The sequence below is a fragment of the Erinaceus europaeus genome, chromosome 1, assembly GCF_950295315.1.
Source record: "Erinaceus europaeus chromosome 1, mEriEur2.1, whole genome shotgun sequence".
Lineage (NCBI taxonomy): Eukaryota > Metazoa > Chordata > Mammalia > Eulipotyphla > Erinaceidae > Erinaceus > Erinaceus europaeus.
In genome coordinates, this window is record NC_080162.1 from 37192898 (window position 1) to 37220168 (window position 27271).

General features: G+C 42.9%; 1 protein-coding gene across 1 annotated transcript in view; it reads left to right on the forward strand.

Annotated features, from left to right (window-relative positions):
• Positions 1-23212, forward strand: part of LOC132539824 (piezo-type mechanosensitive ion channel component 2-like) — a 41181-nt gene extending 17969 nt beyond the window's left edge. Inside the window, exons 13-25 of the mRNA XM_060196036.1 lie at positions 4513-4756; positions 5925-6021; positions 7316-7478; positions 8567-8656; positions 9978-10108; positions 11301-11369; positions 11990-12105; positions 13573-13693; positions 14426-14491; positions 15731-15897; positions 16324-16646; positions 19831-20089; positions 22800-23212. Coding sequence (XP_060052019.1) covers positions 4513-4756; positions 5925-6021; positions 7316-7478; positions 8567-8656; positions 9978-10108; positions 11301-11369; positions 11990-12105; positions 13573-13693; positions 14426-14491; positions 15731-15897; positions 16324-16646; positions 19831-20089; positions 22800-23039 — 2086 coding nt within the window. The 3' untranslated portion in view covers positions 23040-23212. The remainder of the gene's footprint in view (positions 1-4512; positions 4757-5924; positions 6022-7315; positions 7479-8566; positions 8657-9977; positions 10109-11300; positions 11370-11989; positions 12106-13572; positions 13694-14425; positions 14492-15730; positions 15898-16323; positions 16647-19830; positions 20090-22799) is intronic.
• Positions 23213-27271: the final 4059 nt, after the last annotated feature.

A 27271-nucleotide genomic window follows, 5' to 3' on the forward strand; every position in this document is an offset into this window, starting at 1 on the left:
TTTTTTTATTTTATTTTATTTAAATTTTTAATTTAAGAAAGGATTAGTGAACAAAAGCATAAGGTAGGAGGGGTACAACTCCACACAATTCCCACCACCCAATCCCCATAACCCACCCTCTCCCATGATAGCCTTCCCATTCTCTAGCCCTCTGGGAGCATGGACCCAGGGTCGTTGAGGGTTGCAGAAGGTAGAGGGTCTGGCTTCTGTAATTGCTTCCCCGCTGAACATGGGCATTGACTGGTTGGTCCATACTCCCAGTCTGCCTCTCTCTTTCCCTAGTAAGGTGTGTCTCTGGGGAAGCTGAGCTCCAGGACACATTGGTGGGGTCTTCAATCCAGGGAAGCCTGGCCAGCATCCTGGTGGCATCTGGAACCTGGTGATTGAAAAGAGAGTTAACATACAAAGCCAAACAATTTGTTGAGCAATCATGGATCCCAAGATTGGAATAGTGGAGAGGAAGTGTTAGGGAGGTACTCACTGCAAACTCTAGTGTAATCCTGCTTTCAGGTATATATTTTGCAGTAGTTTATGGATACGTGTGCACATAAGCTCTCTCTCACAGAAACTGGTGTATGTCTAGGTTATGGGACTTTGTTAGAAAGTGAACCACCTGAGATGAAATTAGAGTATACTATAAAAGGAAAGGTCTCACCCGAGTAATGAAGCTGAAGGGTTGTCATTCCACACGTGAAGTCTCTGGATACACACTGAGGTGAAGCATGTTGAGATGGCAATCGTTGCTTTGGTTAGGTTGTGATCGGCGGATGCAATATTATTTTAAATATTTAAATATTTTAAATATTATTTTAAAAAGACTGTACCCTAAACCCAAGAGTCTTTCTCTCTTTAAAGAAATTGACAGGCTGTGGAGATACCTCATGCCTGAACTTTCTAAAGTCTCAGGTTCAATCCTCAGCACCACCACAAGCCAGAGTTGAGCAGTACTCTGGTCTTTCTGTATCTCTCTCATTAAAATAAAACAGATAAACTAGATAGGAAAAAATCAACAAATTTATATAATAAAAACAAAGAACCAAAAACATCTAAAGCAAATTTGAAAAGAGAAGAAGAGAACTAGGAAACTAGTACTATCTTATTGTGAGACTCATTCAAAAGTATGTACATCAGGGTTGTATATGTTATTGTAGAGATAGGCACCTACAACAATGAAACAGGTGGTTCAGAAAGAACAGACTTTTCTGTTGATAATGGTGCTGAAACAGCTGGATGTCCATGTGGGAAAAAAAATCCCTCAGTCACAAAATAGCCTTTATCAATATGCCATAGCATATACAAAAACTAACCTGAAATAAATTGTAGGCCTAAATATAAAATCTACAACATGACAGTCTAAATTTAGATAGGAGAAACTCTTTGTGAGACTGACTTCTTAAATAGGACACAAAAAGAACAAGCCATACTACAAGGTGATGACTTGGTTTTCATTAAAAAAAAAAAAAAAAAGGCATGCCCTGAAAAGACTTGATTAAGATTATGAAAAGATAAACCACAGAGTAGGAGAGAAGGCACATGTCTAATAAAGAAATTGTGCTCAGAATATATAACAAATTTTTGCAGTTTAGGAAGAACAAAATAACACATTTTAATGGGCAAAAGATAGGAAAAGACACTTAATCAAAAAAGATAAACATGTTTTGAAAAGATGTTCAACATCATTAGTGAAAACACAAATAAAAAATTAAAATGAGATACCACACATATGTATGAGTGTGTGTGTGTGTGTGTGTGTGCGTGTATGTGTGTGTGTGTGTGTGTAACCAGTGCCTTGTACATGTGTAATCCCACTGTTCCTGGATGACTTTCTCACTCAAAAAAAAAAAAATCTCAGATAGGGAGAGGTAAGGAGGATGAGAGGGTGACAAAGAAAAAGAAAGATAACATAATACCTCCCTACCATTCACAAAGTTTCTTTAAGGTGCTCTCATGTGCAGCTGGAGCTCAAATCCAGGGTCTCGAGCTTGGTAAGGCAAATACATTCCTAAGCTATCTCTTGGTCCCACACTGCCTTTTAGGATGACTAAGATATATATATATATATATATATATATATATATATATATATATATATATATATATATATATATATATATATATACCATTTACAATCTCATACTAAATGCTAGAAAAATATAATAACAGGAATTCTCACTCACTGTGATAGGAATGTAAGATGGCAGCCACTTCTGAAGACAGCTTGGCAGTTTCCTATAGTGTCAAATGTACATGTAGCCTTATAACCCATTTTTAGGTATTTTGAAATGAGAATTTAGTTCTATACAAGCACCTGTGCATGAATGTTTGTTTATGACAATTCTCATAATCAGTGAAAAATGGAAACAGTACAAAGGTTCTGGGTGAAGGGGTAAATGCTATCCAGTTATACAGTGGGAGAGTATTCCACAATAAAAGAAAATTAACTACTGACACACGTGAAAACATGGATGACTCTCAAAAAGCATTACATCAGACACGAAAGGTTACATGCAATCTAATACCATTTGTATGATAATTGGGAAAAGGTATAATTATGTGGACAAGAAGCAGATCAATGGTTGTGTGGAGGTAGAGAAGGGCTTAGCTACAAAGTTCACAAGAGATTTTTGAGGATAATAGAAATATTTTGTACCTTGATTGTTGTTGTGGTTACAGGACTGTGTAAATTTGTCAAAACTTAATAACTACACATCTATGAAAGAAGTGTTTTTCTGATGTTCCTGGGTAAATCTGACAAAGGATCCTGTCCACACTGACTTTCCCCTGTCATGGACATATTTGTGAGCTCAGATCTACTGTCATTGTAATTGTCTCTCCTCTTGTGTTTTATGTTTCTTTCTTTTTTTTTAATTTTTATTTATAAAGTGGAAATATTGACAAGACCATAGGATAAGAGGGGTACATTTCCACACAGTGCCCATCCCCAGAGTTCCGTATACCATCCCCACCCTTGAAAACTTTCTTATTCTTTATCCCTCTGGGAGTATGGACCCAGGGTCATTATGGGATGCAGAAAGTGGAAGGTCTGGCTTCTGTAATTGCTTCCCCGCTGAACATGGACATTGCCAGGCCAGTCCATAATCCCAGTCTGTCTCTCTCTTTCCCTAGTGGGGCAGGGCTCTGGGGAGGTGGGGCTCCAGGACACATTGGTGGGGTCATCTTCCCAGGAAATTACAGTTGGCATCATGGTAGCATCTGGAACTTGGTGGCTGAAAAAGAGTTAAGATATAAAGCAGAACAAATTATTGACCAGCCATTAACCTAAAGGCAAGAATATTGCAGATGAAGATTTGGGGTCTCCATTTTGGAAAGAGCTAGTAGGTCTATTTTAGGTATATTTCAAGGGGCCCATGACTTTACTAGTTTTTGCCTGAGCCTGACATCTAATATGCAGGTGGACCCAGGTTATTGTCTAGGGAGATTGTGTCATAGTTGGAAAAAGGGCTAGAAAGCTGGACCAGGGAAGAGAGGAGCTCCCAAATATGGGAAAAGTATATAAATGTTATTAACTTCAAGCCCTATCAATTTGATTTGGGACCCATATTCAGTTTAGGAGCCTATATAAACTCTGCATCCCAGCAGGTCTGAGCTCACATTCTGTGGTCATGGCTAGGAACATTGCAGGTTTCATTAATTTCAGGACCCATCTTCCTTGAGTAGTAGGTAGAGTATGTTGTCCAACCTCCCTTCAGAGACTGGAACATTCTCTACCACTGTTGATTCACATTGAGGGCAAGGTCCTACAGGGGCCCACAAAGGGGTCTCTCATGTTGTTCCTGATAGAGACGACCAGTGACAGTGGTGAGAGGGATCTGTTAGAGATCTAGGACCATCATGTCTGTGTGGGAATCCCAGGACTCCCTGACTATGGCCCCAGGTAATGGGGTGGCCTGGTAGTGACCAAAAAGTCATTAAAGTCTGCCAGTCTCTTGCCCTTATTCAACTTTTGTTGTTCTCACTTTGTCTGACAAGGTCAGCTTTGGAATTATTAGGGATGTGTAGTAGGAGGTAGGTGAGGAGGGTATCTAGGTCTAAGTAGAAACTATTTTATTAGGTACTTTATGGTGTCTTTTTAGGTCTTTCTACTTGCTTGCTTCATTTATTGACTCACTGCAAACTATTGTGCACTTTTGCTTTAAGGCGTATTATTTCCCCCTAATTTATGGGTACATGTACATATGCCCTATCTCATGGGCCCTGGTCTATATCTAGGTTTTTAGGTTTTGTTAAGAAGTGCACTACCTGAAAAGGAATTAAGGAGTCCTATGAGAAAGGAAAGGTCTTAACCAGAGTAATGAAGCAGAAGGGCTGACAGTCTGAATAAGTTTCTTTCTGTTTCAAGATGGCCTTTGGGTAGAACTTGGGTGATGGGTGCTATGAGAAACTATACTGCTATAGAAAGTAATACATGTTTTTTTAAAAGATGGCTTTGGGAGGTATGATTGTGTCTGTCAGGTAACATCACTGCTTTTCACTCTCTTTTTTACTCTTTAGGTCTTATCTGGACATGGTGAAAGTTGCTATTTTCCACTATCATTTCTGGTTTGTACTTTGCCTGGTATTTCTTGCGGGAACCACTCGAATCAATGTCTTGGGTGCTGGTTACCTGGTGGCCTTTGGGTACTTCATGGTGCAGGGAAGCTGCCTCCTTTTGAAGCCTGTGAAGTTTATTCTCCGGCCGTGGGACTGCCTGATTGGCTACTCTGTACTGGTGGTTGCTATGAAGACTTTCTTGTCGGTATGGGTTAATCTTTTAAGATTGCTCCTGTTTTCCTAGCCTGGCTGACTTAATACCCTACAGAAAGTATTGCCAAAACCAACAGTCATCTTAAAAGGCCTTTTTCAAGGATATATTTACCAAAGGTGGAAAAATGTAAAATGATCCTCCATATGTCATGCATGATGCAGCCTGTTCTTTTTGGAGTAGTTTTTGATGTTAAGAGGCCTAAACTTAAAGGAAATCAGGATGTAAAAAGGGAGGAAGTACAAGAGAAAGCATGCTTTATGACCTGGCTAATAACCTAGAGATGACACCCCTATAAATCTACTGTTTGTTCTTTGTAATAGGAGGTGCCCTATTAGTTGCATAAATTTCAAATTCAGTTGCATTTGAATAATACAGAACAAAGTGGATTAATCCAAAAGTTTGAAAGCTAAAGAATTTTGTAAGTATGGAAATCGGAAGGAGCTCAGGAGATGATTTTGTTCATCCCTTCCTGCTCTCATCTTGGAGTGGGAAGTCAGGATTTCCATATGAGAGACAAAAACGATGAAACAAGAGGCCAGCCATGTACGACATTAGTTAGTCCAGGGGACACTGACCCCATTTCCAGACCACTGGTGCTGTTTCGTTGTCTGGTCTGCTGTGTCTATGCACTACTCAGCTGTACATGCTATACATTAGAACTCAACTCAGCATAATGCAGTCATTCTGAGAGGTCTCAAACTTTCAGGTCATCATTTCTGAAGAGTGGTTCTTGTTGACCTGAAACTTCTAAGTGATTGCCTGTCAGATAAACTAGCTTTTACTGTAATGGTGACATCCATATTGCCAATTTATCTTACTGCATCTCCATGAGCGGAGATAGCACAGTGTCCTTTAGTGTAATACATCTTATGACTTCATCTTCCTAATGGCCACTAGGTTCCTCTTTGTAGAAATCACAGCAGGAAGGGGTCTTCAGAAATGATACTGTGACTTTGCAGATGAGAGCATTGAGGGGAGTGAAGTCAGAAATGCTTACCCACTCTTAGCTGCACAACTGCTCAGGGCTACTCAGTTTACTATGTCCAATTCTAAGAGCCAGGGTGATATCTCAGTGATAAAGCACAAGATTTGCAGGCATGAGGTCCCAGGTTTGAGACCCCACATGTTGAATTTTCTCTACACTTCCCCTCTGGTGCAGGTTGGTGCATGTGTATACCTGGAAGTCTTACTTGTCTCCCACTGTTGGCTGGTGCATAGTTTTGGCTTGTACTGTACAGTTAGTGGGTACCAAATAGGTAAGTCTCTTCAAACCTTTTCATGCTTAATTCAGGTCTGGTCCTTGAGCAGCTGGGGCAGAACCCATGTAATATATCAGGAAATAAAGGCCTAACTCATGGAAAAGTGTAAAGAATAGTATAGTGGTCATGCACATACTTATCCTTAGATTTATAGTTATTTTGACACCTTTATTTTATGTATATCTGTACATATATTTTTGTGAAATCTCTTGTAAGATGCAGACACTAAGACACTTTCTTGCATAACCATGTCATTGTCAGCACACACTAAGAAAATTAATTCTAGCTCTTCAATGTCATCTAATACCCACTCTGCATTTCCATGCCTCTAGTTATTTCAAAATTGTTGATGAGTTATTAATTCTTATTGTTATTATTACTACTCACTATAGAGTTCACATGCTGCATTTGGTTGCTCTGCCAGACTAGTTTTTGAAAGGACACTGAGGAAGGTCCCAGGAGAAACTGAAAGACATTGATTCTCTAAGAGAAAATCCAAGGACCAATGAAAGAGGAGGGATAGGGAATGAGATATCAAAGAGCTCTGCCTTCAGACCCAATGTCAAGTCGAGGGTAGTAGCACCTTCTAGTCATTGGCTCCTGGCTTTAAGGATACTCTCACTCTCTGCCAACAGCACATCCATAGAGTTTGCAAAACTCCAGCCACACCACTAATTCCTAGGATCTTGGCCTATTTAGACATGGCATAGCCCCATGTTCTGCCCCATTGGAGCTATAACCAGCTTCCTTTCATGAATGAAGGAAAAGGAGAAATGTGATTTTAAGTTTTGCCTCTGAATGGCATCTTGGGTTAGTCTCTCTCACCCTTTCTTTTCTTAGTTTGTCAAAAGAATATGTAAAAATACATTGCTCATCTTACATAGACAAGTTTAGGGCCCCAGGGATTAGTGCTGGGGTCACAGGAGTAGGTTTCCACATCCCAGAGAGGTGCTGAGATGGAAGATTCTCAAGCCCCATGGATCACTTGACTTGCCTTTGTCAATCAACGAGTACTGTTTACCTCAAAGGGAAGGCCAGGGCAGCTCTCAGTGTGAATCACTTCAGGGAGCATGAAAGGGGTGGATAGAGGCTCCAGTGAGGCCCCTGTGCAACTGGAGGACTCCATCTCCTCATCCCCCTAGAAAACAAACCATTTTAGTGGGAAAAGGCAGGGACCAAAGAATAGACCTATACAAGGCAGAATAGTATTTGACCAAATGAGCACTGGCTCTTCCATTCAGAGTGACACTCACACACCAGAGATTCCTGGTTTCTCCTATCTTACATGCAGACTTCCCTGAGGATGAATCCTGTGAACTCCCAGAGAAGGAAGCAGGGATCCTTTGGGATGCCATATGCTTTGCCTTTCTGCTCATCCAGCGCCGAATCTTCTTGAGCTACTACCACCTTTACGTGGTTGCTGACCTGGTAGCCAGCAAAGCTATAGCACCCAGGTACCAATAACCCCAGGATAATGATCTCAGATTTCAGGGACTCAATTGAACATCTGTAGTTAAAAGAATATGACCTAACCAAAACTTCAGACTACCACATCTCACTCCTCCTTTCCACAGACGATGAGCTAGGATTTATTGAATGTGTCACCTGCCTGGGATTCCTTAGCTGGCCAGGCATGAAGCAAAATTGATTCCAGCTGCTTTTCCCTACAAAGGTCTTTGCAACATGCACTGCTTCCTTCCAAGTGAGAGATTCACTCCTAGTCCTTTCTTGGGGCCACATTACAGAGCCAGAAGTTCTTGAGCAATGCTAATTTGTAAACATAGAGGAAAGGCAAAGGGCCATATTTCTCTTGTAGCAATCTTTGGGTGAATAGTAGTAACTCCATAGCTGGGAGGAATCAGGTTTCTCCAGGTCCAAAAGGAGGTCTGCTAACTTCTGCACAAAATCAGCACATCAGTCTGGCCCTGCAGAGCCCCCAGAGTTTGGGGACATGTCTAGGGAGTCCACACCCATTCTGGCCATGTATTTGTATCTTTTTTTTTTTTTTTGAGGTTGTCTTTTTTTTTTTATTATAGGGGAATTAATTTTTTACATTCAACAGTAAGTACAATAGTTTGTACATGCATAACATTCCCCAGTTTCTCATATAACAATACAACCCCCACTAGGTCCTCTCTATCTTTGTTTGAATAGCTACTTGACCAGCTTGCCTGACAGCTCCAACTCAAACAAGGACAGATTGCTTGTTTGATACCAAATTCATCATCTAAGAGCCCCAGGTCTATATCAACAACTGCCAAAAAGAAGGCTCAGATTCAGTTTCAAAGGGATTACATAGTCCATTTACCCATTTCAGCAATATGGCACTGAATAAACTGTCTTCTCAAAGTCAACCCCTTTTTACCCTTAGTCTCTGCCCAGCCACACAGTGTCTGAAGTTGCTAAAACCCATTCCTACATAAAAACCTCATTGCTTATTGAATGTTCTGTCCTCAAGTTCTTGAGCTAAGAGATAGGATGACTGTATAAATTACATATGTATATATATTATTATTATTATTGTTTTTTTTTGCTCATGTAGAGGTGCTGAAATGTTGGAGCTGTCCTCAACCAAAGCATGGGAACGCTCTGAAGAAGATGAGAAAAAGTCCCGATTGGTCATCAACAAACAGTTAAGTTGGCTTTTTGTTTTTTGTTTTTGTTGCTAAGGTTGCACTGCTCCAGGGTGACTTTTCAGGTAAATACAGAGATACAGAGAGACTATGTGAATTGTCTGAATCTTCCTCCATTGTGGTGGGGGCCATGTTTCAACTTCCATGTGAGCTATTTTGCCAGTTTTGACTCATCTTTCTGATAGTGAAGGCCTTCCAAGTGACTTGCCATATTTTCATTGTTTATTCCTTTCTTGGTAGCTGACTCCCCCCCCCCACTTCCTGTTTTTCTTTCTTTTATTTTTGAATTTCACCAAGAATAAGAGCCCAAGTAAGACTGGAAATGTACCAGCACTGGGAGCAGGGTGCACTAATGAGCTGTAAATGTGGGTCAATCAGTGGATGGAGGTGGCAGAAATTGCAGGCTGATTCTTCTAACTCAGAAAACAAAGGCAGGGCTCTTGATGTGATGGGAACATGAGTTTTCTCCAGGATCATCCATTACCTAATGTAATTCTTAGATGAGGAGGTCATGCTTTGAGCTCTTTATGGCTCAGACTCTCTGCTTTGGTTAAACTTGTTATCCCTCAAAACATCATTTGCTTTCCTGAGTCCAAGCCTTAGCTCAAGTTGTCACTTGCTAAGAGGGGCTCACTGCTATTCTGGTCAGTCAAGGCCATGCCCCATCCTCCAATGTATATGTCACAACTGGACTTTAGAAGGTTTGAGGTAGGACACGGGTGAATGTCATTTTTGTCTAAAGGTGGTATTATTTAGTTTAATGTACTTTAAAGGGAAAATATCGCTAGATTACCCAGTGTGTGACCTCAAGGATATTATTCTTAGACTGAGACTGAATTAAATAAAAGGAATTGACTTAAATTAACTTTAAATTAGACAGTACCAGAAAACGTATAATATGTGCCAAGTTAGTGGAATGCTACTTTATTTCCTGTTCAACTCTGAATTCCCAAATTATCTGAGCCCACCAAGACCACTAAGCCCACCTCACATCTGCGCTGTGGTTACTACATGTATGAGGTTAGCATACTCCATGTGTCCAGAGTCAGCCTTCCTGGTTCTCTCCCCATCTCTTCTTGCAGCACCTGGAGTAGGATGACATCCATCTGATGGAAAGGACAATGATTATCAGGCGTACTGTCAATGTGGCCTTGTAGCTAAGGGAACTCAGGGGTGGAAATATGGTTCTCTCTACCCCGGTTCGGTTTTTAGGGGGAGAAAAGCATGCAGTGAAACCAACAAAATTATAAATCTGATTTTATTGGTGAAAAAGAAAACACACTTCTCACTACCCCCCCTCTGTTTGTCTTCAATTGCCAGGATGGAGAAAATCAAAGCAAAGCAAAAGAAAATTGAGGCTATGCAGCAAGCCAGCAGGAATCCTGTTGACCTGGCTGTTGGCACTCATGGTCTGCCCAGAGAGGAGACTGCAGGGCTGGCTGGCACTGGAGGTGAGCTCTGCCATAGGGATGATATGCCCCCAATGATCTTGAAATGAGGGTATTAAACTGATCCTTCTGCTAGCAGCTCTTCCACCCCTAAACCATCCAGGAGTCAACCAGAAAATAGATTTCTCTCTGCAGAACTGCAGTGTAATGGAAGTGCCTTTTTGTCTGAAGGGTTGAGACTGTGATTTATGGTAAAATTCTCAACCCAAACTGAAGTTGCAGAGAGCTATCTCCTTCCCATTTGCATAATCAAAATATCCATGGTATATAACTTTTCTTTCTAATTGAGCCTAGTTCTCTGGAAATCACAGATTAATCACATAGTATTGTTTTGCCTTTCAGTTTTAAGATTTTTTTTTTTTCCTGGAAAAACTGACTCCCCCAGAGGGTCAGGTTACTAAAGAAGGGTGTTTCATTTTTTTTTATTATCATTTACAAAACAAATAAACTATCTTTCTTCCTTTCATTCATTCATTTATACCAGAGCACTGTTCAGCTCTGGCTTATGGTGATGGTGGTGGTGGTGGTGGTGTGTGTGTGTGGGGGGGAGGGATTGAACCTTGAAGCATGAGAGTCTCTTTGAATAACCAGTATACTATTTACCCCCACCCTAAATTATCTTTCTAAAGTTGTTTCTTTTTAATTAGTCAAGATTTCTCTCTCTCTTTTGGCTAAGCAAGTTGAAGAAAATAATTCTATTCCTTGGCGACTAAGACGATTCTGTTTTATCTGGTAATTTATATGCAAAGTGTGATGTATGGTTTAACCTTCCTAATTGGGGGACACAGTGTCTGAATTAGTGACAAGACTGAATTATGTTGCTTTTAAGAAACGAGATCCCATTTTAGTACTTTCAAGTTCATGAAATCATTAGAACTGCCCTCCCAAAGTGAAGTCTCTTAGGGAGATATTCTTAAAGAAAGAATTGAAGAGCTTTTTTGTTCATGTACTGGCACATACTTGAAATCAATTCTTAATTTTAAGTTGTTTCTACATTTCTTCGTCAAATTTTATTTGTATGAATTAATTTGTTCAAATAAATGAGTATGGAAGGGAGTACTAATAAGTACTCAATGAATGGATTCTGATGTTTTTAGTAGATGTATATATTTTTTAGTCCAGCTCCAATTTTGAATTAAGACCATCTGGTCCAGAGTGGTAATGCTGATTGGCTTTGGGTTTCATCTTTATTTAGATGACACTGGTATGATTGAAAATGAGGAAGAGAAAAAATGGTGGCAGCCTTGGGTGAAGCATCCTTCTAGTAAGTTGGGAATCATTAACAGCTACCTAGTACACAGCCCATTAGCTCATTACTCATAAGGGGGGCAGTTGGACCAGTCAGCCTTCTTCAATCCCAGAGTTTCCTAAAAGGGATGCAATCTCTAGGGTATGGCAAAGAAGGAGAGACCTTATGTTGTCACCCCATTAGAACTGTTGGAGGAAAAGAGCTGGACTTTCACTCCATGAGAGTGGTGTAGCAGGGTCCCTGGTCTACCAGAGGCAGTGTGTTATCATACCCTGAATGATAACTTAGTCGTGGTGATTCTGAGTGTTCAAGGAAGACTGGGCTTGGAAATTCTGTGACTAATGAGGTGGATTGATAGAAAAGGGAAACAGAAATCCACAGGGGTCTAATGTGAAACATCAATACTAATGAATAATTTAAACCTAGCTAGGAAAAAAAAAAGATAAACATGATTTGACAGTGCTAACTTCTGCTGTAGAATGTGCCCGAAGGGAGAAAGTTGATACTTAAAAATAAAGTGCCCACTGGGTCATCAAGATACCAGACATGTATCATGGGATATTTGACTTGTAAGTTCTGTGGGAGAAGGAGCAGGACGGTATGCTCTTCAGTATCTTTGTGGACATGTTTCCCAGTGGTCCTTGATGGCAGCTATAGCCTTTTCGAGACTGACAGTGAGGAAGAGGAAGCAGCAGAAGGCAGTGATGCAGAAACAAAAGACCACCGACCAAAACCTAAAACAGCTTTTCAGGTAATTTCTGTAAGTAGGATGCAGAGCTTGCCTAGCTGCATCAGATACCTGCTGTGGTTGGAGCAACAAGGGTAACCATGCCTTAAAAAGTTTCATATCTGATGCACTCCACACCCACCTGCATGCCAAAGGCTCAACCAGATCCATACACAGTGGGTCTGACTGAACAAAGCAAGTGCATCCAAGGGAGCTTTCAGAGAAATCAGGTGGGGGATGGGAGAATTTTCTCAGTATATAAAGACTGGCTATTGCTTTGAGGCCCAACCTGCAGGATGTGCAGAGTTGGTTTATTTGTGATCAGAGGTGACACAGAGGTTGAATTCATTGTTTAGGGTGCTCCTGTCTGAGCATTAAAGGAAAGGAAACTGATCACCTGGTTTTCCTGGTCTACATGACTCCGTTTTGTTACAGTCACACCATGGTAAAGCCAAGTGGAGAAGAGGAATGCATATCTGAATATGTTAGCCAATATCTTTGGTGTTATTTTGGGGAAAAGGATAAATTATGTGAAGAAGCTTTATACAACTCTTCCTCATGGGAGTCAGGCGGTAGTGCAGCGGGTTAAGTGCACGTGGCACAAAGCGCAAGGACCGGCGGAAGGATCCGGGTTCCAGCCCCCGGCTCCCCACCTGCAGGGGGGGCCCTTCACAGGCGGGTCCCTTCACAGGCGGTGAAGCAGGTCTGCATGTGTCTATTTTTCTCTCCCCCTCTCTGTCTTCCCCTTCTCTCTCCATTTCTCTCTGTCCTAACAACGTCGACATCAGTAACAACAACAATAACTACAAAAACAATAAAATGACAGCAAGGGAAACAAAGGGAAAATAAATAAAATTTTAAAAAAATTCTTCACTATGGTTTTGTATCTGTATCTGTGTTGGGTTCGTATTATTATTACTTTTTTTCTTAAGTGTTTTAGTTGAAAAGAATTACCCAGAAAAATATTGATGGAAAGGAAAATAATCCCATATGTTACTTATTCTTTGCTCCTGTCTTAAGGGATCCATTTTTCAATTTTTCATTTTTGGCAAAGCCAGGTTTACTTAAAGCAGACGTAAGAAAGGCTGTCACCCCACTTTAGCCTTTATACCAAATAGCACTGACTTTTCCGGGAATAAGGAGCGAGATAGTCCTGTGAAATTCTGTTTGAGGTTGACTTTGATGTTCTGATGTCTAGATGCAACTTTAAGCATCTTTTAAATTCACAAACCAGTCCTAAGAGCCTTTTCTCTTCTAAAAGGAAATTACTTGAAACAAATATGACATCGATTTTCCATCTCCCTTGATTAGTCTCATCTGGTCTGATTTTTATTATTTAAGGCTTACTGACAATGAGAATATATAGTTAACAATGGTTCAATTGTTAACAATTAGATTTTGTGACCTTTAAGCAAGGAAAGGAGGGTCTGGGCCCAACAATGCCTAAAACTGCCAGAGAACAGAGCCAGGTGTCTGCCTGTCTCCTCACAGCTTGCACATGATGCTTGGACAAACAGCTCCCGGTCAGCTCTCAGGATGAGGAGACAGGATGAAGGAGGGATGGAGAGAGACATGAGAGAAGAAGAGAGGACCCAGCGGCGCCACTCTGGAGGTATGTATGGTCAATGGCAGAACAGGCTTGTGTGGTAACTTTGATCAACAGATGGTCAAGTAGGAAACACTGGCGTCAAACAGTTCTGTGACTGGGTCCATTGACAACAAGTGGACTGTGTAGGAAAGATGAGATCATGGATACATATAGGACTCATAGGGAACCTTTTATACAAGCGAATGAAGGGGGTGCATTATGGAGGTGATCTGCAAGGCTTGGACAATGGGATATTTTCTGAAGGGCCAGCTTGTTAGTCTGAGATATTGGGGGGTGTGTTATGCATTTTTCCAAGCCTGTTTTCCATAATGGCTTGAAGTTTTGGAATGCATTGACTAGACTCAGAGAGAGATAAATATGTGGTCTGTCGGGTGTCCAATCTTTCCTAAGTGAGGCATTCACCGGAATTAAACCCTGAACCCTGACAAACAGCAGACAGGAGCCAATACAAATTTGTAACACTTTACTCTTTAGATGGACCTACTTTCCTAGAGTCTGCAGCGATGATCAGATGACTCAGCATTAATGCCTGTAGTGTAGCAATGACCCCCTGAAAGTACCCACAACGTTATGTATGTTTAAGGAGGGCCATAATTTCCACAACCCATCAACACGCCTACTTTCGACACACAAATACCCCTTTTGGGATGGAATGGACATTTACAAAAATGTAAATGGAAAACAGACGGGAATTTCCAATGGCCATCTACTTTGTTTTTCTTTGGTGTGATTCAGGAGGTGAGAGGCTGTCAACTTGTGAGGCCGAAGCTGAGGCTGGAGCAGAGCATTTAGATGAACCTGGTACGTGCAGCCCTCCCACCATGTCCCCAGCAGGCACCCTACACTTTAAAACATGCCACTGAGTCAGTTCAGACATTGGAACAGCTCACTCAAGGATGAAAAGGGAGAGTTTGAGGACAAAAAACAAGGCAAAGTGCAACCCTAAATAAAAAACGCTAAGCTTTCCAATGGCACATGTTAAACGGTCTGTAGCCTCACCAACAGAATCTAGGAAAGGCCTGGGTGAGGATAGGAAGTTGTAGTTTCAGTTCCTCTCAGTATGCAGTGGAGCCTTTGTTTCTGGAAAGAGGCAGACTCTTGAGGCTAAGTCTCCTCAAAGTGTTTCTCTTACATGAAAGTTCATAAGAGGCTGAATATGCTTATATTCAGGGGCTAGGGCAAAGCAGGCAAGCTTTCACACCAAGATCACAGCACTGTTTCAGCACTGGTACTTATTAAGGACTTACAGTGTACCAAATACAGTCTCCACAGTCCTGATGGCTGTTCCTGGCTAAGAGGAAGGGCACAAGAGCTTGCAGAACTGGCTCAGTCTCTCATAGGAAATCAGTCAGCGCTGGGTCCACCCAACACACTGTATTCCTCTTAACAGGAAGGCACTTCTTGGGCTCATCCTGCCTATCCACACATTGAGCAACCCTTCTAGAGTGTTTCCCATCCATGGTCTCAAGTGACACTTCTATCAGGGCAAGTGTTAGAGTTTGGATCAGACCCACTGGTACCCTCTCATTAGCTGAGCTAAATATTTAACTTCCTTGGACTTCAGTTCCTCCATCTCTAGGATAGTGATAGGGATACAACTGAATTAAAGAGTCAAAACATAAAACCACACAGACAGATACAGTAAGTGCACAATAGATGTGGGTTGCATAAATGGTGATGTTACACTCTCATTCTCTCTTCATATGGAAGGAAGGGATAGAAGTTGCCTAAGACACTCAGACATAGGAGGGCCACATGCTGGTGCCCTATGACTCCCCATATTTCTCGTTTCAGATAGGAACCTGTGATACCTTGGGGGGGGGTCTCCAAGCACAGGCCTCCCATAAGGCAACTCCTTACTACTTGGTTGACTAGATAGGTTTCACTTCTCCATCTTTATGGGATGGATGAACCAAAACGAACAATCTTGGTGCTGTAGTAGCAGTCACAGCAGGCCCTGGACTAGGCAGAGGCTATTCCCAATGTGGGAAAGTTGGTGAGCCTTGAGATGTTTCTGTAATTGTTCTTCTTTCTCTGCAGAAAGTAGGACCCGGAGGCTCCTCTCTGTGGCCCAGTTCTCCTGGGTGTTGGGCAAGGTGTTTCTGGATGATATTACAGAGGCCCTGGGCAACCTGAGCAAAGAGAGTGGCACTGTCATGGCGGCCTTGCGAAAGGAGCGGTGTGTGTGGTGGAGAGCTGTCAGTAAGGCAAGCTTTGCAACCGCAGATGTAGCTTTCTCTCCCCATATCAATTTCTTTTAATTATTCCATTCGGACAACTTTGAAAGTCACTCCATAAGCTGACAGATGATTTATGCCTTGTATTAACTCCTGGCTGACGGCTGAAGGCCTCTGCATCAGCCTCCTGCCTGCCCCCTACCACTCTCCCTCCCTATAGGTTCAGGCTCAAGCCTGCAGGGAGTCACTGTGCTCCACCACCTGTGCCCAGTGCTCCCAGGGGAGTCCTTGAGATGCCAGTAGGAGGTCCCCCTTGGGTGATTTTCCCTCCTGTCTAAGGATGTGAATTGGAAAGAATTGTGTTCCATCAACTCTCTGTAACAGAAAGGGATTCTCCTCATCTGTTTCTCTCCCCATTTCCCTGCAATATAATAAAGAATTGAAACTTCTCTATAGGGGAAAAAGACCACCACAGACAACATTCTGAGATACTGCCATTCCCCAGTGCAAGAGACTCCATCAGCAGCAGCCCCAGACAGGAAGGAAGAGGGGCAGGTGGGGCCTCCAGGTAGCAAAGACCTACCTGCATCTCAAGAGCTGATCCAGGGAGAGATCCAATTGCCAGATGAAACAGAAAAAGTAGCAACCACAGGATATCAATGCAGAAGCACAGGAAGCTCCAGGCTGGACCCTCCCATGGAGGAGCAGAAGAACTCTATCATGGAGGGAGCTGTTGACACCTACATCCAAGGATCCTACCTACCCCAGGAATATCTCAGGTAAAAAGAGCCCCCTGTGAAACTTTGTTCTCTCTGAAGGTCAAAAATGTGTTTTGTGGTCCAAGGATATTTTTTGAACTATGAAAAGAAATCATTTTTGCTAATGCCACAAAATTATACTCTGACTAAATAACAGTGTCCCACGGCAGGTAGAGAAGTTAATTTTCTTGAATGTGAAATCTGGCTTTTGGAGAACTTGGAGATGACCCTGGTTGATGTTGGTGGAGCCCTTTCTCTATGCCTATTAACTGATCCAAATGGGAGCTGTGACATTAAATGTATTCCTTTAAAATAGTCATCTGGGAGTCTGAATGGAGCAAGTACCACATGGTCATCTAATAGTAGCAGAGAAACAGGGAAAAATTAGCAAAGAATTCTAAGAAGCTTTGTCCTAGAACCATCATGTAACTGATTGTGTTCTGGGCACTGTGGGGCAGAGGCAAGGACAGACACCTGATCATCTGGAGTTCAAGGTGTGATGGGGAGAGAGCTGTGTGGGCAGGTAATTTTATTCGGGGCAGGAATAATGATTAGCCCTTATCAAGTACTGTTGGGCTGGTCCTGCATGGATTACCTCCTTGAACCATCTCAAGGTCTTTGGGGGAGGGGTGAAGGATAACAATAATAGTCTTATCTGGAGCAAAAGGAAATAGAGGCTGGCAGGTCCAGGTTGAACCACTGCCCCACCATTCTACTGCCTTGGCACCACTATGAATGTGGACATCCAGGTTTGGTACACCCAGTTCTGAGCTATCCCTCTACCCAACTGGTTCATCATCTGGTAGCTGGGGGATACCTACATCTGCCAGGTGACCCCCCCACTTTCATCACTGAGGCTCAGTATTGCTTAAGCAGACCACCTTCTTTGCTGTTCTTGGTTTTGTTTTATTACCAGAACACTTCTCAGTTCTGGCTTATGGCAGTGCTGGGGATTGAACCTGGGGACTCAGAGCCTCAGGTATGAGAGTTGTTTTGCATAACCATTGTGCTGTCTCCCCAGCCCTCTATATTGTTCTTAAGGCTGGCAATACAAATCTGAGACTCTCCACAACTACCTCTATCTCAGCAACCTATAAAAAGAATCCTCACCTTTCTTCCACAAAATCTTTACCCTTGACTCCTTCTCATTATCCCAGAAATAGTACATTGGCATTGGAGAAGCCTAGTTCTCCTCTTCTGTGCTCAGCCTTGTTGCTGCCCTCCCATGTCCATGTTGCTTCTGCTTTTCAGAGTCTTTCTGGGTCTCATAAAGTCATGTCCTCTCCCCTCTTCTCTTTACCACCAGACTTTGAGGGGAAGGGAAACAGACAGTTTAAGCCACATGCTTAAGATATGCATAAGACATCCTCTTTGTGTATCTCATACTTCCAATGGTGTCTCTCTGCCTCATGCTTTAGTACCTGCCTCCTTGATTTAGTACCCACTCCTCTTAGATCTTTAACATGGGACCTGACTTTAGACCAGAGTTTCTGCTTGCTTAAAAGGGATCTCTTACCTTGCAAATGCTATTTCCCTCTCCCCATAGACTGGTTCCCATCCACATCTCATCCCAGGTCTTCACCAGCATCCCTGTTTCTTGTGGAGGGTCCAGAGGCAGTTTTTAGCTTCTTTTCCATATCCACCCTATCTAGCTGACAGACACTGCACATTATGGACTCCATTTTGGGAATGTCTCTGAATTCTAATCCCATCTTTCTCATTCTGCCTACCACTCTGAATCAGACCTTTTTATTTTTTTAACTTTTTTTTCTAGCTTGTTTGATCACAAAATCCTCCCTGATACCAGCTCTCTAATATGTTTTCTTCACATGAATTCCAACTCATACCTAGCCTGTCCTTGTCACCCCCTTCTCAACCTTCTCTGGCTTTTTCATATCCTACAGAATGAAATCCAAATGCTCAGCCTAGCTTACGAGGCCCTTTGTGATCTGATTTTCGGTTCCCCAGGTCTGTGTTCTTTGACATGTTTACCATATAACTTGGGCCTGGAATATCCCTTCTTCAACCCTCACAGCCTAGAGGGATTTCTGCTTATCTACATCTAAACCCACTCTGGAAGCCCCCACTCTGGAAGTCTCTCAGATCCCCGTCCCACTCTGCTGCAGAAATGACTCTCACCCAAGCCCTGTTCCCCAGACCTATGTATGTCACCAGGGCTCTTTTGTTTTCTTTGATGTCAGCCTATTCTCAAACAGGCTTTTATAGTACAGTGCTGTGTCTGTCTTTATGCCTCTGTATTCTAGTTCAAGGTCTTGAGCCCAGAAACTTTTAGGTTCTGCAGAGAAACTTGTTAAACAGAGTGTTGCAGCCTCCACTGATGATGCAGGAATAAACTTCAGACCATCCCAAGTGACTGCAAATGTTGAATGAGGAGTCTGGTATCAAAATTCATGAGGCTAAAAAAAAAAAATCCCAGAATGCCTCCTGATGTAGATGCAATCGATCGGTCATCAAAGGTCTTAAAAAATGATGTCTTAGGGACCTAGAGCAGTCAAAAAGATGATAATGCAGAATTGCTGTGGGTCACCTGGGAGTGAGAAGGGCACAAGCAGGAAGATGGGGATGACCCCACTCCAGGCAAGATGTGCCTTGCAGGCAGTGGGCTTGTAAGTCTAAGAGGCCACCCTGACAGCAGCCAATCTTCATGTTATAGTCGCCTATTCAGAAAATTTAAAAGGTCATTAGTTCTGACAGGAAAGTTCCTTTCAGGATGTATACAGTCATTCCACAGCTAGTGATCGGTAACTTAAAAGGTAAGAATTATTTGTAACCCAAGTTGGGAACTAGCACATTTTCCTATTCAATGCAGTGGCCCAAATTGCTATCCTTTGGTTAGCAAGTTAAGCTAAAAAGGTGTTATGCTAGGCACTCTAGGAAGCAAAGCAAGTGGTTCTTTGAATTTGATTACTTGTTTGAAAATACTTTACTCAATAATGAAATTGTGAGCAATTGAGCTTTTTGCAAATCACATATATTTTTGCAATGCATCTGGGGAGTGCCTGTTAAATAGGAGACTTTGTGGCTGAGTGCTCTGAGAAAGTGAGAAACTGCTCCCGGTGTGGAGTTTAGAACAACTGAGTTATTTTTATTGATTGGGTTTTCTCAAGGCAGGGCCATGCCTGAATGGAGTAGTCCAGGGCACTCCCTTTCTAAGACTTACAGCAGGGCCTTTTCCTCCCTCCAGGATGCCCCGGGACCTTGAACTGGAGCAGTCAGACAACTTTTACCGGAGGCTGCCACGTCTGGTGAGGCTGGCCTTTGCCTTGTACCAGGTGGCCCTGTCCAAGTCTGAGCTGCTGTGCTATTTCATGATCATTCTGAATCACACACTCTCAGCATCAATCCTGACCATGATTTTTCCCGTCTTATCTTTCCTGTGGGCCATGCTTTCAATCCCAAGGCCCTCCAGACGATTTTGGATGGCAGCCATCTACTACACAGAGGTATGTGACATACAGACTCGGTTCCTGACAGCTACTGTAAGACCCAAACCAGTACCCTGTAGCCCTTTGATGTGACCTCACAGCAGCACACCAAGTGCTAGAATCACTTTAGGGATGTGGCAGAGGAGGCAGAGATGGCATTCATTCATCCCCTCCATTGTTCATTCTCTTGCAAAGTGTATTAGTTTCAAGAGTTAGATAAAAATACTTAATGGCTGTATCCACTGCTTTGCACATAGTAGGTGTCCAGTAAGCATTTGTGGATTTATTCTAGTGGGCTTTGCAATCCATGTTTCTGTTTTTTTTTTAACTTAATTTAGTTTAGTCTTTTGGCATCTTTGACATAATTTACTAACAGCTCTTTCTCTTTGCTATACTTTCTGACTCAAATGCATTTGTAAACTTGAAGACATCCTGTCCATGAAATTAATTAGAGTAAAAGTTAATCACTAACCATTAGGTTGTTTCTCCTATAACCTAGTTTTTATAAGCCTATCTGAATGAACTATTGCTCCCCTGCCTCCAAGAGTCCAGAGGTGGGGGAGTCTTCTGGAACCAGGTCTCTCCTTTAGAATCACTAAATATGTCCCGCAGGAGTCATATCAGGCTGGGTTCCTCCACAAAGAGGACTTGGGCACTGGTAACCAAGCACTGTATGAGCTGGGAAGCAAGATTTGTGTTTTAAAAACCAATAAACATCATTATGAAGAATATTTCAGCAAGCCAGGAGGCATATACTTGTAAAAAATCAATGCTGTTTCTGTAATATTTCCTCCTAATTAGGAAGTTGATTATTAGCTCTTTTACTAGGTTTTGATCTAAAAGATACAGATCTGTTTTGATTTATTGCTTATAGTTGAGTCCAATAAGATTTGTTTTCCCTAAAAGCAGGCTTACAGTTTTGTTTCTTAGTTAATATCTCCCATTTGAAGGGTTTAGTCTAAAAAATCTATATGGTCCCATCTCCCTTCACATCCTTCATCACATCTGGGTCCCTGAAAGAATATTTAGAAGCAGGTCAAGCCTTGCCCCAGATTTCAGAGGAGATCTCAGGCCTAAAATGTCAGGCCAGAAGCTATCTAAGAGTCTATATCTCCTACTACTTCTTTATCTATTGACATTCACTATAAACTAGCAAAGGATAATACTCTTAACAATTTTTATTGATATAATGGAAATTTTTTGACAGGATAATACTCTTTAACTGCATGTGACCTCCTCCTAATTCACCAGTGTTCTTGCTGGTTACTGTCTTACCCTCAACTCCTACTAAATCCAAAGTGTTTAGAGTGAAACACCTTGGTTTTTGCCCCAGGCCTCTGATGCTTTAGTTCCCATCTGTAGAGTCAGCTTTTGAAGACATACCACACATAGGATGCTTGATGGAGAAAGAATTGCAAATACCTGCATCTGAACTTGTCTGTGCACTGATGTAGCTGTATCTTCTATATAAGTATTCTCACTGAAGGCTGATTCTCCTTCCCTGTTCAGACTGACCAACCAAAAGTATAGGCTTTTGGTTTGGTTTTGTTTCACTTAAAGAATTAGACAGAGTCAAGTTGGAAAGTGCCTTCAAGACCATAGAGGACAGGAAAACCTTTGACTTATAGAAAGGAGATCCAATGGCATTGGATTTTAAAATGGGAGCCAGGGCTAGTGAGATTCCTCACCTGGGAGTATGCCTGTCTTCTCAGGTGTGAGACCCCAAGTTCAATCCAAGTGTCCATAGCATCAGGGGAAACAATGGCTTCTCTATCCAACCTTGTTTCCAACTCTGTCTCTCTATTTCTATCTGAAAATGTTGGCTTGGCATAGTGCCTACAATTTCAGAAGCGGAAACAGCAAGAGATAGAGAGACAAAGAGATCCAAACTCCTGCTCTCCTTGTCCATCTTGAATAAGGTATCTTCCACCTGTGGTTCACCCACTGCCTGCTAGTATTACTGATGGCAGATGTATGGTATCCATTTGTGCCTGCTTCTGGAACCAGAGATCCCTCATCACTTCTAAACAGGCATTACTGCCAAGTCCTAAGGGGGGTTCTTCTAGAAATCAGGCTGCTTATCTGGCGTATGACCCTGTGCCTTTAGAAGACTTAAAACAGCAACAGTTCTCTCTGTTGGGATACTGCCTAAATAGCAGTAAAGAAACTACAGGACTTTATGCAACTGCTCATTTCCTTGGGTTGGGTCAACTGCTTGGGAGCCCAGTGCTTGATAACCTAGCAGCATTAGGATGGAGACACTGAGTGACTTTCCCTCTTGCCAAAGAAAGCAAAGCCGTTTCTTGAGCTTTTTTAGTATATATACATACCATATCTTCAAGTCACTTCCCTGTGACTTGCCAGTGAGGGGGCAGGCTGAGAGGAACACCCTGGTCTGCCTGCCATGCATCACATTGATTTATCAGGCAACAAATGTCAGGAGAAATTATAAAGGGAGTAATAGCTCAAAAAAATTTTTTTAAAGTTTGACCAGCCTTCAGCACTGTCACATGAGGCCAACTTATCCATTCAGGGTGATTTCTGATTTTTTTTTCTTTTAATCTCCAGCTTCTACTGATGACCAATCTTTTGCACTTATGAGACTGCTTAACATTTGCATGGGCTTTCATTGTTTTAGGAATGTGCATATGTGTGTGCTTGTGTGTGCATGTCTGTGTATGCTTTCATTAGGGTTTTACAGTGATTTTACCTCTCTTTTCTTTCTCAGGCCACTGTCATGATCAAGTATTTTTCACAGTTTGGATTCTTACCCTGGACCACAAAGCGGTATGCTGGCATAAGTAGGGAAAAACCATTTTCTCTGCCAAACATAATTGGGATTGAGAAGAAGGATGGCTATGTCCTCTGTGACCTCCTGCAGCTGCTGGTTCTGTTCTTCCACCGCTCTACCATGAAGGTGTGGCTCTGTGGGTCATGGCTAATGAGTAAAATTCTTCACCATTTGTGATTGAAGCCAGAGGTCACGTGACTTGGGAAACTGCAGTTTGGCTCCTGCCTGGGTACCTCACAGCAACAAGACCAAATCATTATGTTTCTGATGCCCAGGTTAACCTCTGGTCATATTGCTGCTCTGTTCCCTGTTTGAATGTTTTCTTTTAAATGAAGTTTCAAATCACTTGATTTGAGATTTTGTGGTTTCTTAGTAAACTCCCATAGTAGTCTAAGCTGTGTCTGAGTTCTATTTGGTCACTCCAATGTGGTTCTTGACTTGTTGGTGCACTCTGACCTCAGGGGCCCCTCTCCTCATCTCCCTGCTCCTCCATCTTGTCCCAAAATACCAAGACTTTCACCCTGTCCTTCCTTGGAAACTCCATCTTCCTTCCAGATAATGAGTTATATTTCTTTACCTCAGTCTTCATGGAAAGAGACAAACCCCTCTATTCCCTGGCACTCCCCTGTCCCTTCTGAAGACTCCTCTGTGGCCTCTCCCATACTTTTTCTACCTTCAGGATCTACTGTGGGCAAATCGCACAGTAATAGTAACTCATCACTCCTGCCTCATCCCTCCAGGGCTTGGGGCTATGGGACCAGTTGCCACCAGACCAGGATCATTGCAAAGGGAAGAAAAAGAGCAGGAGAAAGGGAAGAAAAGTCAGCAGAAGGTCTCTAGGCCATAGCCAACTCCCAAGACAGGTCAAACTGGACCCCTCCTCCCAGGAGCAACAGGCTACACACTGCTGGACTTTCTGGAAGAGGCAGCAGAAATCAGGGAGCAGAGGTAGGCAGGCAGAACTCCCATTTGACCTGGGTATCAGCTCCTTAAAGACCTCCTATTAATCTCCATCTAGCTTCAGCATCTGGGGAAGTGTGAACCCTGAACTGGGACAGGGTCTACTGGTCACTATTCCCAGGTCCACCACACTCTTTTCTTTCTTTCTCCCTTTTCTTTCTTTCTTTCTCTTTCTTTCTTTCTTTCTTTCTTTCTTTCTTTCTTTCTCCCTTTTCTTTCTCTTTCTTTCTTTCTTTCTTTCTTTCTCCTTCCTTCCTTCCTTCCTTCCTTCCTTCCTTCCTTCCTTCCATCCATTCTTTCTTCTCCATGCCCCAGCCTCCCTGCTGGCTCTCTATCCTGTCAAAATTTCTTCTCTCAGGCCTGGGGTTGACTTGACCTTGTGGAACTAAGGGAGACAATGGAGGAACCCCCCCTTCTGGGCCCAGACCCTGGCAGAAAAAAAAAAAAAAAACACGTCACCAGTTCCCTCCCTCCCAGTCTGGGGTGGAGCAGAATGGTTCTAGAAAAGCTTAAGGGGAAGGTCTGTATTACTGTATCTTGCCAGGGCATCACCAAAACCTAGGACTCAGGAAGAGATGGCGCCTCCTCAAGAAGAAACTCAGCAGAAAGATGCTGAAGAAGCTGCTGGGCAAAGTCTGGAAGCTCATCGTTAGAAGGTGACTAGGGAAGTTGTTGGGAACTGTGGGAGAGCAAGTCCAAGAGGTCTTGGGAGCTTTTCCCTTTCCTTGCAGATAAACCCCTGTATGTAGCAGAACTGGCATGGAAATCAGGGACCCAGTTCTTTTCTGTCTTTCTTTTCCTAATTTTTTATTAATGTTTGACAACATTGTAAGATAACAAGGGTATGATTACATCCAGTTCCCACCACCAGAATGCTATGTCCCATCCCCTCCATTGGAAGCTCTCCTATTCTTTATCCCTCTGGGCGTATGGACCAAAATTCTTTATGGGCTGCAGAAGGTGGGAGTTCTGGCTTCTGTAATTGCTTCTCTGCTGCTCATGGACATTGGTAGGTCAATCTATTCTGCCATCCTGTTTCTATCTTTTCCTAGTGGGGTAGGGCTCTGCAGATGTGGGACTTCTGGACACATTAGTAAGGTTATCTAGGGCCCCAGTTTCTGGACCCATATACCCTTGGGTGGAAGCAGGAGCCAGAGGGACAGCATCTGAAAGTCAGATCTTAGACTTGGGTCTGCTGTCACCAAGAGATCCATCCTTCCTCTTGTTAGTCTGTCTGTAGGACTATAAGATCACCCTTGCCTTGGTTTAGGCATTTGTCATTTCATACATTGGTCTCTCTATTTGTGCAATCATTCACCCATCTTACCATCTTTCCATCTATCCAACCCCTTTCCTTGCACCTTTCTGTGCTTATTTCTTTTTTTTTTAATATTTTATTTTATTTATTTATTCCCTTTTGTTGCCCTTGTTGTTTTATTGTTGTAGTTATTATTGTTGTTGTCGTCGTTGTTGGATAGGACAGAGAGAAATGGAGAGAGGAGGGGAAGACAGAGAGGAGGAGAGAGAGATAGACACCTGCAGACCTGCTTCACCGCCTGTGAAGCGACTCCCCTGCAGGTGGGGAGCCGGGGTTCGAACCGGGATCCTTCTGCCGGTCCTTGTGCTTTGCGCCACCTGCGCTTAACCCGCTGCGCTACAGCCGGACTCCCTCTGTGCTTATTTCTATCTTCTACACTTCCCTTCTTTCCTGTATTGATCCACTGATTCACACACCTATTCACCCACCCACTTCCCTACCTGCCATCCTCTTCCTTATCTATAGAAGTTCCAGTATGTCATATAGTCAAACACTTCTACTGTACTTTCTACTCACACATTTTGACCTCACAGATACACCTTAGCCTAGTGGAGCCAATGGCTCATCAACACCATGGGGCAGGTGAGGAGCATGAAGCTTGGCTTACTATTAGTGAGGAATTAGACCTGGTAGTATCACACCACACCAAACTCTTTTCCAACCAAGTATCTGATCTACTTTGGGGTAAGAAACTTGGGTAGCTAGGTGAGTGTTGTGAGGTCTGAGAAGCCAGCCCTCACAGAGGTCGAAATGAAGATGTAAAAAGAAAGAACTCTGACTCAGAGGGCATTCCACTAGAGTACCTTCCCTCAGTCACTGCAAGATCAGGTCTTGGGAAAATAATCCTCCGTGTAGCCTTCAGTTTTCTCATCTGTCAAACATGGGAGGCAGCTGTGACCCAGAACCTTATTATGGTCCAGCTAGGAGGTTGGCCTACAGCATGATCTCTCTCCTGCAGGACCCTTCAGATTTACTATCCTGTCCGCCAGTTCTTCTATAACCTCACCCATCCCAAGGCCAGCACCAGGTGTGACGTGTATGCCCTCACGTTCCTGGTAGAGGCACTCAACTTCGCCATCATCCTCCTGGGGTACTGGGCTTTTGGGGTAAGTCAGCAAGCCCTGCACTCCTGCCCAATCTTCTGACTCATTGATATGGTTTTCTTGGAATAACTTCTCAGCATGCTGGGTTCATGATGCTATAATTTCCCTCTGTAACCAGTATGTGTGTGTGTGTGTGGGGGGTGGTAAGATGGGGGAGTAGGGAGGGTGACTGACCCTCACTTGTCCTTAATAACCAGGCAGATGACAGGATGGCTTTGCCCTTAGCTGTCTTAATAGCAGACTGGTCCCTCTCCCTTTCCCTCTCCTTGGTCTTTTAGAATAGCAATTCCATTGACTCCATTACCGAAATGGCTTTTGCCTTTCATGTCCTGTCTAAGTTCCTATGTTGTTGTTTTATTGCTTCTCTGAAAAGCGCCCATTAATTAAGGTGAAAGTTGGATACAAATGGGGCTGGGGCTGCAAGGCAAGGATTGTCACTGTGCTGACTTCACAAGCTTCTTCAGAAGCCCTGCCACTGCCACCTCCTCTTTGTTCAAGGCTTCTGAGTTTTCTTGAGAATTCACCAAGTCTTGGACTCTCACCCCAAAAACCAAGGATGCTTGACAGACCAGGACTGGAGGGAGAAACTAGATTACCACACAGATCCCTGTGCTCTGGTCCATACTTAGTGGGAGCAGAAAATCCCATGTGACTACAAATCACATGGAAGGGAGAAAGTATGTCGCAGGCTCAAGAAAGTGTCAAAGGCAGACCCAGTCCACAAAGGACTGAGCATTCAGCTGAGGAAACAGTACATATGTCTGGGAACAACCAGCCAACGTCCAAACTGGAAAAAATCCAGGGTCTCAGGACTATGAGACCAGTGAGGGTTCTGGGTGTACAATAAACAGTCATTCTACCTGGGGACTGAAGAGGGACAGTCAAGTGGAATTTTTGGAGCCAGGAGACAATATAATGAGACCCTGAAGTCAAGTCAGAGGAGACAGGAATTGGGGAGAAAGATGAGCCATGGAACCCCACATGTTCTTGGGGGGGTAACGAAGGGATCCCTATGTGTGGTATGATTA